Source organism: Leptodactylus fuscus, chromosome 2 (assembly GCF_031893055.1).
Source record: "Leptodactylus fuscus isolate aLepFus1 chromosome 2, aLepFus1.hap2, whole genome shotgun sequence".
Taxonomy (NCBI): Eukaryota; Metazoa; Chordata; class Amphibia; order Anura; family Leptodactylidae; genus Leptodactylus; species Leptodactylus fuscus.
The window spans coordinates 72,998,191-73,011,863 of NC_134266.1; the positions used below are offsets into that span (position 1 = coordinate 72,998,191).

A 13,673-nucleotide genomic window follows, 5' to 3' on the forward strand; every position below is an offset into this window, starting at 1 on the left:
AGTTATTATTATTATTATTATTGTTTATTTATATAGCACCATTAATTCCATGGTGCTTTACATTAGCTTGGTAGAAGCAGTAGTGTGGACCCAAACAGTCAAGACAGGGACACAAAAATGCATCAAACTCGTTTATTTAGAAAACAAAAAACAAAAAAAAAAACAAAAAAACAAAAAAAAAACAACCAGGAAAACAAAAAAACTGACTTCAGGCACAAAAAACTAAAACAAAATACAGCCTTAACGTCGGCAAAAACAAAATAAACAAAATAAAAAACCTGCTCATCTGAGCCACTAGCTAACAGAACTGATAACCTAACTATACGTGTGGCTTACTTCCAGCCACATGAACACAACAGGCGCAATATTGTCTCATTGGACTCAGGGTTACAGGACAGAACCACACACCTCCTTTCACCTCATGGAACTGCCATGAACTGCACCCTTTTATGGGTCAGCAATGAGCCAAGGATCTACACCCAGGCCTACTCCAGATCCGCCCTGGACCTCACATACGTCAGAAATCTTGGGCTGATATACCTGGACTCCAGCACTCTGCCTGTCACCTTCTCACACTTGTTTCAAGTAACAACTTCTAAAAATAGTGTTAAGTTCACAAAGCTATATAATTATTAGGTAGGTCAAACCACGGACTCCAACTACTTTATTTCCACAGACCGACTGCTTTCCAGATTCAAACTCCTTCATAAATGGCTCACAGAAGCTGTAAAGATCCTCTGACGCATTCTAAAGCTAGTTATTGAATCACTAAGAACATAAATAATCAATTCAATAGTAATAACTGTATAAATAACTAAAAATTTTAAGCTTTTCCTGACTTCGGCTGTACCCAGAATTGGTTTCAACTTGCACCACACAGCCCTGTTGGTAATAAGTAAATATATATACACACATTTTATATATATATATATATATATATATATATATATATATATATATATATATATATATACATATATATATATATACACACACACACACAGACAGTATATATATATATATATATATATATATATATATATATATATATATATATATATATATATATACACACACACACACACACACACAGTCCTATGAAAAAGTTTGGGCACCCCTATTAACCTTAATCATTTTTAGTTCTAAATATTTTGGTGTTTGCAGCAGCCATTTCAGTTTGATATATCTAATAACTGATGGACACAGTAATATTTCAGGATTGAAATGAGGTTTATTGTACTAACAGAAAATGCGCAATATGCATTAAACCAAAATTTGACCAGTGCAAAAGTATGGGCACCTCAACAGAAAAGTGACATTAATATTTAGTAGATCCTCCTTTTGCAGAGATAACAGCCTCTAGTTGCTTCCTGTAGCTTTTAATCAGTTCCTGGATCCTGGATGAAGGTATTTTGGACCATTTCTTTCTACAAAACAATTCAAGTTCAGGTAAGTTTGATGGTCGCCGAACATGGACAGCCCGCTCTCAAATGATCTGAAAACAAAGATTGTTCAACATAGTTGTTCAGGGGAAGGATACAAAAAGTTGTCTCAGAGATTTAACCTGTCAGTTTCCACTGTGAGGAACATAGTAAGGAAATGGAAGACCACAGGGACAGTTCTTGTTAAGCCCAGAAGTGGCAGGCCAAGAAAAATATCAGAAAGGCAGAGAAGAAGAATGGTGAGAACAGTCAAGGACAATCCACAGACTACCTCCAAAGAGCTGCAGCATCATCTTGCTGCAGATGGTGTCACTGTGCATCGGTCAACTATACACAAATACTTTGCACAAATAGAAGCTGTATGGGAGAGTGATGAGAAAGAAGCCGTTTCTGCACGTACGCCACAAATAGAGTTGCCTGAGGTATGCAAAAGCACATTTGGAGAAGCCAACTTCATTTTGGAAACAAAGATTGAGTTGTTTGGTTATAAAAAAAGGTGTTATGCATGGCGTCCAAAAAGAAACAGCATTCCAAGAAAAACACATGCTACCCACTGTAAAATTTGGTGGAGGTTCCATCATGCTTTGGGGCTGTGTGGCCAATGCCGGCACAGGGAATCTTGTTAAAGTTGAGGGTCGCATGGATTCCACTCAGTATCAGCAGATTCTTGAGAATAATGTTCAAGAATCAGTGACGAAGTTGAAGTTACGCCGGGGATGGATATTTCAGCAAGACAATGATCCAAAACACCGCTCCAAATCCTCAGGCATTCATGCAGAGGAACAATTACAATGTTCTGGAATGGCCATCCCAGTCCCCAGACCTGAATATCATTGAACATCTGTGGGATGATTTGAAGTGGGCTGTCCATGCTCGGCGACCATCAAACTTAACTGAACTTGAATTGTTTTGTAAAGAGGAATAGTCCAAAATACCTTCATCCAGGATCCAGGAACTGATTAAAAGCTACAGGAAGCGACTACAGGCTGTTATCTTTGCAAAAGGAGGATCTACTAAATATTAATGTCACTTTTCTGTTGAGGTGCCCATACTTTTGCACCGGTCAAATTTTGGTTTAATGCATATTGCACATTTTCTGTTAGTACAATAAACCTCATTTCAATCCTGAAATATTACTGTGTCCATCAGTTATTAGATATATCAAACTGAAATGGCTGTTGCAAATACCAAAATATTTAGAACTAAAAATGATTAAGATTAATAGGGGTGCCCAAACTTTTTCATAGGACTGTATATATATATATATATATATATACATACAGATCGGTTTAGCAGATCCATTAAACTGTTCTAAGAGTAATCGCTTGAATTCTCAGTGATACTGCACTGAGGGATAGGGGATTTTTTTTTAGTGGCCAAGAAATTGGTATTAATTGTATAGAATATTTTAATTATAAAAATATGAATATTAGGCATATTATTTTTCTTCAATGACCTCTAAGTGAGTGATAAGTGATAACTTAGGCTTCATTCACATCTGAGTCGGAGTCTACGTAAAAGACTCAGTGGCAGATTCCACCAAACATCTTGGACTTTTCTCTCCACCTGTTTTATACTGAAACACAGGGCAGACCCCATTATAGTTTACTGGGTCCGATGGTAACCGCTGCTTTAGTGGACAGGCTCTCAGTCGTTCGGGTCCCATGGCGGTGGAGAGCACGGTGTAAGCGTGAACCTAGAATTATGCTGGAATTGACAGCTTATATTTCCAAGTGAAATGTATATAATATATACAGTAATACCTGTAAACAAGGTCAAGGAATACCGAAACGGCTCACATTATACATGGTAAACCTGTTACACACATCCGAATGTAGCCATTTATAGCAGCATGGGTATGGATTTTTACATCCTATCTTCAGTAATGTGACAGTCTCAGCTGTATTTTGAGAACTGATCCCTTCAATATTAAAATCTACTAAAAATCACATAAGCAGAGAACTTCCCATATGTGGTCAATGACTATTGTGAAAAGGAGTTTTGTTTCCAGTTTTTCAAAATTACAACACGCTCATGATCTTTTCAGACATTCATAGGAAACCATTACATTTTATATGAACTAAAACAAGACTATTAGAACTATCTTTTTGCTGATAATATTCGATAGTGTTACAGTTCCATAAGGTAATCTACAATATGGTGATTTACTTCTTTAGTGGATACCTTATACCTGGATAAGAAATTTGGTTCACTGACATCCAAATATTTTTTAACTTTCAATTTCTAAACCAGTACCTGTCATTCGTTTATCCCGATCCTCTAGTTCTCAATGTGGTATATAAGGCAAGCCTAGGAGGGACCCAGACCTCCATTATGAGGTTAGAATATACACAACGCAGCCACAAAACCATCAAAGTGCAAATCAGCATCATGATATGTGGATGTTGTGGCCAATTTCACTCACTGCAAAGCAATAGAAGAAAACCCAAAAACCAACATTATGTCTTCAAATGCACAAAACCTTCACTGAAACAGTGTAACGAATTCTATTAACTGTTGTTCTGCACAGATGGAAAGATTTAATAAATTGTGTGTCTATATGTGTGTATATGTATACTCTCTCTCTCTCTCTCTCTATATATATATATATATATATTAGCAGTCATATGCTTCCTGTTGCTCGGATATAAAAAGAACTCATGCTGTGGCTGTAATCAGGCTGTAGGCAATTATTAAGAAAAAGAAAAAAAAGAAGAAAACTTGAGGAAGTGAGAACCATCATTTTATTGCCAAACAATGTTTTGCTGCAATTTTTAAATACAGGCTGTTGTTAAGGGGAACCTGTCAATCTCAGCTCAACCTCCCAAACCCCCATCAGGACCTCACAGTGTATCTCTCATGTGTTGTCCAACAGCATCCAAAGACCCAAGAGCTCCGTATTACAATTAGGTGTTGCAAGTCAAATGGGGTAAAGAGCAAACAGAACAAGTCGAGCTCTCCATGGGGAAACATAGTTGAGCCAATCATACAACTGTAATGCATTATTAAAGTCTGTCCTGTATTAGTTTAACTACATACAAAACATGAAACAATGTGTACTAGTGTAAAGGTTAGATTTCCCTGCCCATACCCAGGCCGGAGACTGGGACTCCTCACATCACAGGGATCTATGATGATAGAAGTCCATGAAATCCAGTTGACATATGGAACACATTTTGTGCCCCAGATCACACAGTGTCCAAGGAACCCTGATAGGAGCAGGCATGGAAATGGAGGAGTCTTGATCTCAACATAAAGAAGCCTACAACCAGCAAACTGAGCAAGCCTACAACCAGAAATTTTCAGCAAGCCTACAACTGGAGATCTGCAGTTGGCTCTCCAAGATGTATGGAGCAACCTCCCTTCCAAGATCCTTCAAGAACCATGGTCAAGTCTACCTAGAAGAGTTGATGCTGTTTTGAAGGCAAAAGGTGGTCACCCCAAATATTGATGAGATTTACATCTGTCTTTGGCTCACTTTGCATTTTGTCAGTTACATAGTTGATGAGGTTGGATAAAGACATTAGTCCATCAAGTCCAACCTATAACTCTAATTGACAAAAAATAAAAGCATTTCACTTCTAGGGTTGTATACTATAATATAAAGCACTACCTACTCAAAGAGGACTTTTCTGTCTACTATACTCTACCACCTCCCTTTTACATACAACTGGATAGAGGAAATTCTGAATGATCATGACTCCGCCTAGCTGGCATTATTTTTGTACTACGGTCTCTAAAAGAAGTCGGCAGGTTTTCATAGAACTTTCCTAGTACCAGGACTTTTGCAACAGATTTTCCCCTTCTGGTCTCCATTATTATAAAAGTTGCTCCACTATAGGCATTCATCTTGCTAGTCTTATACAGTGTAGTGAATTTTGCCTGTCAGATCTTGGCTTCATTCCCCATTACCTCTTCAACATATCCCCTAGAAGATAAACAGATGCATCTCCACAAACCAGTCAATAAGTTCTTTCAATATACCTTTATTTTCACTTGCATTTATATTGCTTCCCATTGGAAATTTCTACATCTATAATCACAGACAGTAATTGAGGACACACCTTATGATACACCATGAATCTATTAAACCCAACTCTTTAAAAAGTTTTAAAAGCCTTTTATTTTATTTTTTTATTTCTTAGGACTACGTTTTCTTTGGCTCACCTGGTGGGAATTACTTATCTGAACTGATAGCGACTTATTTATGCAGTGTACATTGACACCTCAGTTTTTATCTCCCTTTAAGGCTGAAGCCGCACGTTGTAAAAACCCAGTGTTTTGGCCACACATTGCAGAAAAAGCGGAAAAGCTGCGTTTTTAGAAATGTGTTTTTGAAAATTACAGCGTGTCAATTTTCCGTATAATTATTTAAAAGGTATCAATGCTACATGAATTGAGAATAGAAATGGGAATTAATGGGTTTTAATCATTTGCGCCGATTTTAAACGTAATAAAAGTTAATTTTATGTGCTAATTCCCATTCCAATTTTCCGTATAATAAAGTGCAGAAAGTCTACAAAGAAAAACCCTGCAAAACGCAATGAGAAACTCAGCGGAAAAAGACCTAATGCGTTTCCACTGCAGTTTTTACCAGTGTTTTTTTTTTTTTTTTTTTTGCTGCAACTACGTGCGGCCTTAGCCTAAAGGGAGCTTCCTGGACATTTTAATTGATGACCAATCCTTTGCATTGAAGATCCTTGGGTGTCCAGTTTGATGAGGCACCAGTACTCTCTGAGCACCAACTTCTCTTTACAAGCCATGTAATGTCACGATCATTGGTTACATGGCCTAACCGCAGCTTAGTCCCATTCAAGTGCATGGGCTGAGCTGGATATTATACATATACAAATATGAGCTGCTGTGCCTGGAATGTTAGTGAAAAAGCAACGGTATTCGCAGCTTCTTCATACAGTTGATTATATGGCGTCCAAGGACCAGGCACTTGCCAATCTTTAGTTGATGAAATATCCTAAGGATAGGTCATCAATTAAAAGGTCTGCAAAACCCCTTTAAGTATTAATTTCCTTTTCGCCTCCTCATATATATATATATATATTTTTTTTAATTGAATAATGGTTTTATACTTGTATCTTATTTCATGTCACATGGCTTCTTTTTATTCACATTTTCCGTATTACATTTACTTTGCCCCCCTGCACTGGGAATTAAAATACTACTACGCACGATCACTATTCACTTGTTTTCTAAGGATTAAGAAACCAAAGCAGAGCCTCACCTACGTTACTATGGAAAACACTCCCTTTTTACCAGTCAATGCAAATAGAATAAAGGTGCATGTAATAGAACATCCACAATGAAATATTACTGAATCCCATATGATCGGTACATTATGGTTTAGAAATCCTTTTTACTATGTACGGTAAGGAAATTCGGAGTTAATAGAGGGGGTTCTCTGTTCGGGAGCCTCATCTCTTGGGCACAGTGAAATGTGTCTGTTTAGTACAGAAAAGGTCCTTCATAGGCAATTGCTCTCTTACTGTGTAATGCTTAGTCAGCTATGTAGTGAGGCTGTAGAGAAATGTAGCATGGCGGATACACTCACAAGGTACAGATTCATGCAGTTACAACTGAATCAAAACTACTTTGCAAAGACACATACACAACTTCATGTGTTTTTCCACAGTTTTACATTTACTGGTGAAACAGGCCATCTAAAAAAATCTTAGAAAACATCTTTAACTACACACAGTATTTTGCATCAGTATTTCTAAGCCAAAACCAGTAGTGGGTAAAGAACATGGCAGAGGTATAAGTTTTTCAATGACAGTTTTAGCCCAATAGTGATGCAAATTATATCCGAAATGCTGATCAAGTAAAGTGGCCTTTTACAATCATCCGACCATGGCTCAGCAATTTTCAGCCTGTATTCTGTGTATGTAGTAGATGCAGGAAGATTTCAAGATGGTTCGCGGCACCAAGAAATCTGAATCTCCAGCATCACATTTGTAAACTTGGAAATAATATTTATGCAACTCTCAAAAGAAAGTGCATAGTGCTGATCCGACAAATGAAAGAAATCAAGAAATACATCACTTGGACAGGTTAATAAAAAGATCTAGTAATTCAACCAGCACAACCGTGTATACTTGTAGAAGGCAAAGCATTCCCCTGTAAGTCTTAGCTGCAACCAATTCATGCAGTTTGTGGGGGAAGCAGATTGTCGGTCAGGATATTTAGGGTTAAACAGAACATAAACTTGGTATAAATAACAAAAAATAAATAAATAAGAAACTGCATTGAGAAACTGAATGGTAGACAGCAGGGTGACGTAGGTAATACAATGCTGCTGGAAAGGCCAATAGGCAAACTTAGAACTTGTGGAACTAGGACTGTAAAACCCTGCAGAGTAACCCTACAGAAGCGGCCAGCCACTCACCAGTGTGGGAGCTTGAAGCATCTCCTGGTATTACACCTCATTGAGGAGCTCATCTTCTCTATGTGCCGTATACTGAACACACTGCCCAAATGCTTTACAATTAAAGAGACGCAAGTACAAGCAGACAAACCTTGTATCCCAGACTGGCCCGCGGTCAACAAAAGGAGATATTGTTCTTCTGCGCAAGGGAAATCTAACTAGTAAAATGGTTGACATCTGTATTCAGAAAACGTTTCCTGGAATGTGACCGGTTTGCTTGAGTGTACAAAATACTGATTTTTCTCGCATGCCTAACTTCAGCTAGTGACAGAAATTACAGGAGGCCCATCAGAAATGACTATAACAAGGGTCAGTGACAATTATATATTTACTACTGTTCACACTGCCACTAAAGAGATGATGCTTGTGTTATCAGGGCAATGAGAACTTCTTTCTTCAGCAGTGGTGACCTGTGTATTCAGGTATACTAGGATCTGGGGCAATTCATCGAAAAATGACTGAAAGTCAGCTCAAGTAATGGATATAAACTTGCTCTTATCGACTATTTCAATTATTTTCTATCCATGCCATCCTGTCTCACAATGCCATTGGCTAATGGATATATCACTATGTATACTATGTAGTCAGAAATGCTGATAAGTGAATTACCAAAACCATATAAAAAGTACCGTATTTTACGGACTATAAGGCGCACTGGACTATAAGCCGCATTACCCATGAGCGCCTTATAGTCAGTCTCGGTTCATATATAAGGCGCACCGGACTATAAGCCGCAGTCCGGTGCGCATTATATGTCATTGAAAGCGGCGGCAGGCAGACTTTGCCAGCGGCCTCTTAACCCCCCGCGTGCCAGCCGCTTCTATTGGAAGCGCTCGGCAGGCGAGGAGGGGCTCTATCAGCAAAATCATGCTGATAGAGCCCAACCGTAAAAGTTAGATTAAACTACCCCCCCCCCCCCGTTTTAAAATAAAAGCCTGAAACAGAATGTGAAACTTACTGAGCGGTGCAGGGCGGGCGGGCATTCAGGCCTCCTCTTCCTCCGATGTTCCGTCCTCCTCCTCCGCCGAGAATGGCCTGGGCGCATGCGCAGTAGCCGTAGAAGCATTATGATATTGCGCATGCGCCCAGGCCATTAGTTCGCGAGCGCCGGAGGAAGTGGTCAGGACATCGGAGGAAGAGGAAGCCTGAATGCCCGCCCGCCCTGCACCGCTCGGTAAGTTTCACGTTCTGTTTCAGGCCGGCGTGACAGCAGGGCTGCCGGACACTTCCCATTCTTTTCTATGGGAGCCGGCATGCGAGCGCTCCCCATAGAAATGAATGGACTGCTTTTTTCCATTCATTTCTATGGGGAGCGCTCGCATGCCGGCTCCCATAGAAATGAATGGGAAGTGTCTGTCCATTCATTTCTATGGGGAGCGCTCGCATGCCGGCTCCCATAGAAAAGAATGGGAAGTGTCCGGCAGCCCTGCTGTAACGCCGGCGTGTACGGCTGTGATACACGCCGGCGTTCGGTAGTGTGAATGCACCCTTACGGTGCCTTTTATGTATGTATGGAAGCGGCACGCAGACTTTGCCGCCGCTTCCATCCATATATAAGGCGCACCGGACTATAAGCCGCACTTACGATTTCTGAGGAAATCGTAGGTTTTTATGTGCGCCTTATAGTCCGGAAAATACGGTATGTAAAACAAAGAGTGGCCTAAAATAATAATTTTTTTTTGATTGGAGCCTCTTCAAATATCTCTTGATCTCTGCACCAGCTGTGGCCTTATTAAGAGTATGCCAGTCTTAAATCTGTCCCAATGTGTCTAAGATGATAATAATGTAAAGGCTACAAATGCAGCGCCGACCAGAAACTGCTTTAAAGGGTTATTAATAATATATATATATATATATATATTAAAAAAAAATTACTATCTGTAAGTGCCCATCTGCTGCTACCTGAAAAGTTGGATAATAGTGCATATGGCCAAATCTTCAAAGCCCAACTAGCCATTGTTAGCATTAAAGCTTACCTCCATATCATATTTAAAAACAAGACAGAAAAAAAGAAAAACACTCTTCAGAAATACAATAGTATCGCTAGGTTCACACCTGCGTTCGGGTCTCCGTTCTGTGGTTTCCGTCTTCTGCATGCAAGACGACGGAAACCACAGACCGGGTCCGGGCCGTGAGCGTTTTATGCTCTCCGCCGCGAAACCGTTTTTTTTTTAAATCCGGACACAGAGTACTGCATGTCCGACTCTGTGTCCGGATTAAAAAACCCGGTTTCAAGGCGGAGAGTATAAAACGCTCACTGTCGCTCACGGCTGGACAGCTTTCTCACCTATTCAAATGAATGGGTGAGAAAGACTCCTGCAGGTTTCCGTCTCCTGCCTCTGTTTTGTGCAGGAAACGGAAACCTGCAGAACGGAGACCGGGCGCAGATGTGAACGAGTCCTATGTGTGATTGTAACAAGTTGAGATAAAAACTTATTTCACTGTTTATTGAGCCAAATTACTTTTTATAGGACTCTATGGAGAGGGGAGGATGGAGAGGAAACTGCTGGAAAAAGCAAAATAATAGCTGCAGCTGTCATTTGTCAAAGTGCTCAATCTTCGAGAAATACATACACAAGCATACGACATGAACAAGCTCAGATTATTATGGAGATTTACAATGTGTTCCAAGGAGTTGGTACATGCGGCACAGATCAGTAATAAATCACTAGATGAAAGGTTCTGCAAAACTCCAACTTTTTCATCTTGCGATTTCAGTTAAAAAGAACAGCCATCCAACGGGCCCCATTACAATCCGCTATTTTTGTGGTCAATTTGTTCATTCTTTTTGGTCCTTCAATGGACCAGAAGTACGGATACCGGGCGAACCAAGTATTCAATGTATTCATGAGTCCCACCATGAGGGGTAGAGGTTAGCGGGTTACTCATGAGAACACCAAAATCTAATTAAGATGAAGAATAAAAAAGGGATTTTGACAGCAAATAAATCCTCAAAAACTTATAGAACGGTCGCTTGAATTTCATGTAAAAAGTTTTCTTTCTTATGTAAACTAGTTAAGAGCGCATCAGGGGAAAGACCAAGCGTGGCTGAGCATTGGATGGTGTAGGACAGGGGTCAGCAACCCCTGGCACGCGTGCCAAGAGTGGCACTCCTGGTATACTTCACTGGCACGGCAGCAGCACAGGACTTTCAAGAATTACATGAAGAGGGAGCGTCCTTCAGTGCTCTGCTAGAGCTGAGCTATAGGACCCCTTCTCTCACTGCCCACCAATAAGAAGGTTGAAGGAAGCCCAGGAGGTGGAGCTTAATCACTGTGGTCTCTGCCTCCTATGGTGATAGCTCCTGCCATCTGCATCCCTGCAAAGGCTCCACGAGGAGAGGAGAACTGCCAGCAAAGTGAAAAAAAAAAAAAAACACCAGGTAGATGTTGGATTACTAATCTTATTAATGTCAGACATTTGGGGTTATTCATTTAGTTTTAGTAACCCCATGTGCCTCACATTAATAGCAGTTAACCCCATAATGTCCGTCATATTAACCCCTGTGTACCCCATATAAGGGTTACTAACATGTGAAACATATGGAGGTAATAATAAAAGACCTCAATAATGAAGATGCTTAACTATTACCTCCATATGTCTCACATATCAGCAACTGTTACACAGGGGTTAATGTGAGGGACATGATAGAGTTAATTGTTATTACTATGAGGCACATGGAGTTGCTAAACTAATGCATATGACCGTACTTTTATCCACAATTGAGGATAAAAGAATGGACCTGTCCATTTCAATGTGCCCGTACACATAGATGCTGTTTTTGCGGCTGTGTATCCGGGCTTAATTGAAGAGCTGCATAATATAGAGCAGGTCCTATATTTGTCCTATACCTTTCCTACACCGGTCCTATACCTGTCTGCATTTGCAGCCCTGTCAATTAATTTTTAATCTATAGGTCAGTAAAAACCACATCCATGCCATTTGTGTGCAGGAGGCCTAAGGTTGAAGCCACACACAGAAACACAGCATTTTTGTTGCAAATTTTGTTGCGGTTTTTTTGAGCCAAAGTCAAGAATGGCTACAAAAGGAATGAGAAATATTTAGGAAGCTTCTTATATGTCTCCCTTGCTCTCAATACACTTAAGCTGAGAAAAACACAGCAAAATTAGGGTGTTCCTTTTTGGGTAGTGACACCATATACCCAGGTGCTCCTAAAGCCAAATCCAGTTCCTGGGCACCAGCACTGTCATTGTGGTGTAAGTGTGACACCCATTAATTCCTGGATGTGGTTTAGCTGTTACCGTGCCACCAAGAATTAAAAGTGGCTGAAATTAATCCACATTTCACTTACAGAAAAGTGAAGGTACTGGCGACCGGTGATGCAGCATCCAGGTAGATAGTGTGTCACCCCTCTACAGGTGTTACCTCACCCTGCTACCAGTCACATATGTTATCATGAATTGTAGGTTACATATGTACTTACATTGCTTCTAATGCAAAAGTACAGGTGTATCAAGGCAAATAACAATAAACACATGTGACTAGGAGTGCAGTATGACAGCACCCCTATGTTACGGTTTGTTCTATATGACTTTACTGTAGGTGTCATCAGCCTAAAAATTATTGTGCGGCACTCGAGTACCTCATCTTTTTTTTTTATTTTTTTTTTATTTAAATCGGCACGCCTGGTGTAGGAGGGCATGAGGCATAGAGTAGTACAGCACGCCTCACAAAACCGCACTCTGGGAGAAGCAGGAAGGAAAGAACTATTGAAGTCACTATTGCTAGAAAGAGGACTGAAATAAGCAGAAAATCCTCCAATGCTTGGCCGCACTTGGCCACGCCCCCATGCAATTCTATCTATTTACATATGAAATTTATAGTTTTTTTATGAAATTTAAGCAACCATTCTTCAAACCTGTTATAGAATTGTGATCATGGCACTCAGCACTATAAATATACTGATTCAACTCCCTTTAAACCTATACTTAAGCCATAAAAAATGGTATTACTGCACTGTATGCACTGCACTGGCATCCAGTCACGGCTAGCCGGTTTTTGGACCGGATTCTGAGGTGGTCTCCGCCCCAAAATCCAGTCCAAAAACCATTCATGTGTGAACCCGGCCTAAGGCTTCATGCACAGGCTCTGCTATCTAAGACAAATAACTTCTGGGTCCATGAGTCCAATCCAAAGGATCCAAACAGGATCTGCTCTAAAACTATTGGTGCACTGGAAGACACTCGCATTCCACACACTGTCATTTGCATGAAGCCTTAGTTTTAGTGTTAGTAGACATTTGTGATTTCTCTGGTAGTCTTTGGCATTTCTGAAACAAGAAGTAGAAAAACTTACATCTAGTAGTGTGTGCAGGTGCTGATCTTGAAAAACACTATGCAGAAAATCGAGGTCTTTCTCACTGCAGTCTGTAAGCGCATGGATCTCCTCGAGACTATCCAGTACTTGAGACACGGCTCCTAGAAGCAAACAAGAAGGTGGACAAAAACTATGAGGTACATTTCCATGGCAAAATGACCTTTGGACAATAAAGGAGTTGACTAACTGTGATTAATGGCAGCCATTACCTGAAAAGGCAATGACATCCAGAGACATTTAGAAAAAAGGAAGACGCGGGAACAGGTTAACAAAGGGATAAAAATATGAACCAGTAAAAGTAAAGATGACTTCTATGAGCAGAGACTATAGAAACATGGCAGATTAATTAATGAAAGGCATGACAAGGGACAAAGGGAACAGAACTAAAAACAGTTCAATAGCAATACAAGTCCGCCCGCCACAAGATCATGTTATACACCAAAGGCAGCCAACAT

The 13,673-nt window shown here is 40.1% G+C and overlaps 1 protein-coding gene across 11 annotated transcripts in view; it reads right to left on the reverse strand.

Moving 5' to 3' along the window:
* CASK (calcium/calmodulin dependent serine protein kinase) overlaps positions 1-13,673 on the reverse strand; it is a 211,070-nt gene that overhangs the window by 85,080 nt on the left and 112,317 nt on the right. For all 11 annotated transcript variants that reach the window (XM_075264016.1, XM_075264013.1, XM_075264012.1 and 8 more), the window contains one exon: positions 13,198-13,319. In XM_075264016.1, the coding sequence (XP_075120117.1) occupies positions 13,198-13,319 (122 nt within the window). The remainder of the gene's footprint in view (positions 1-13,197; positions 13,320-13,673) is intronic.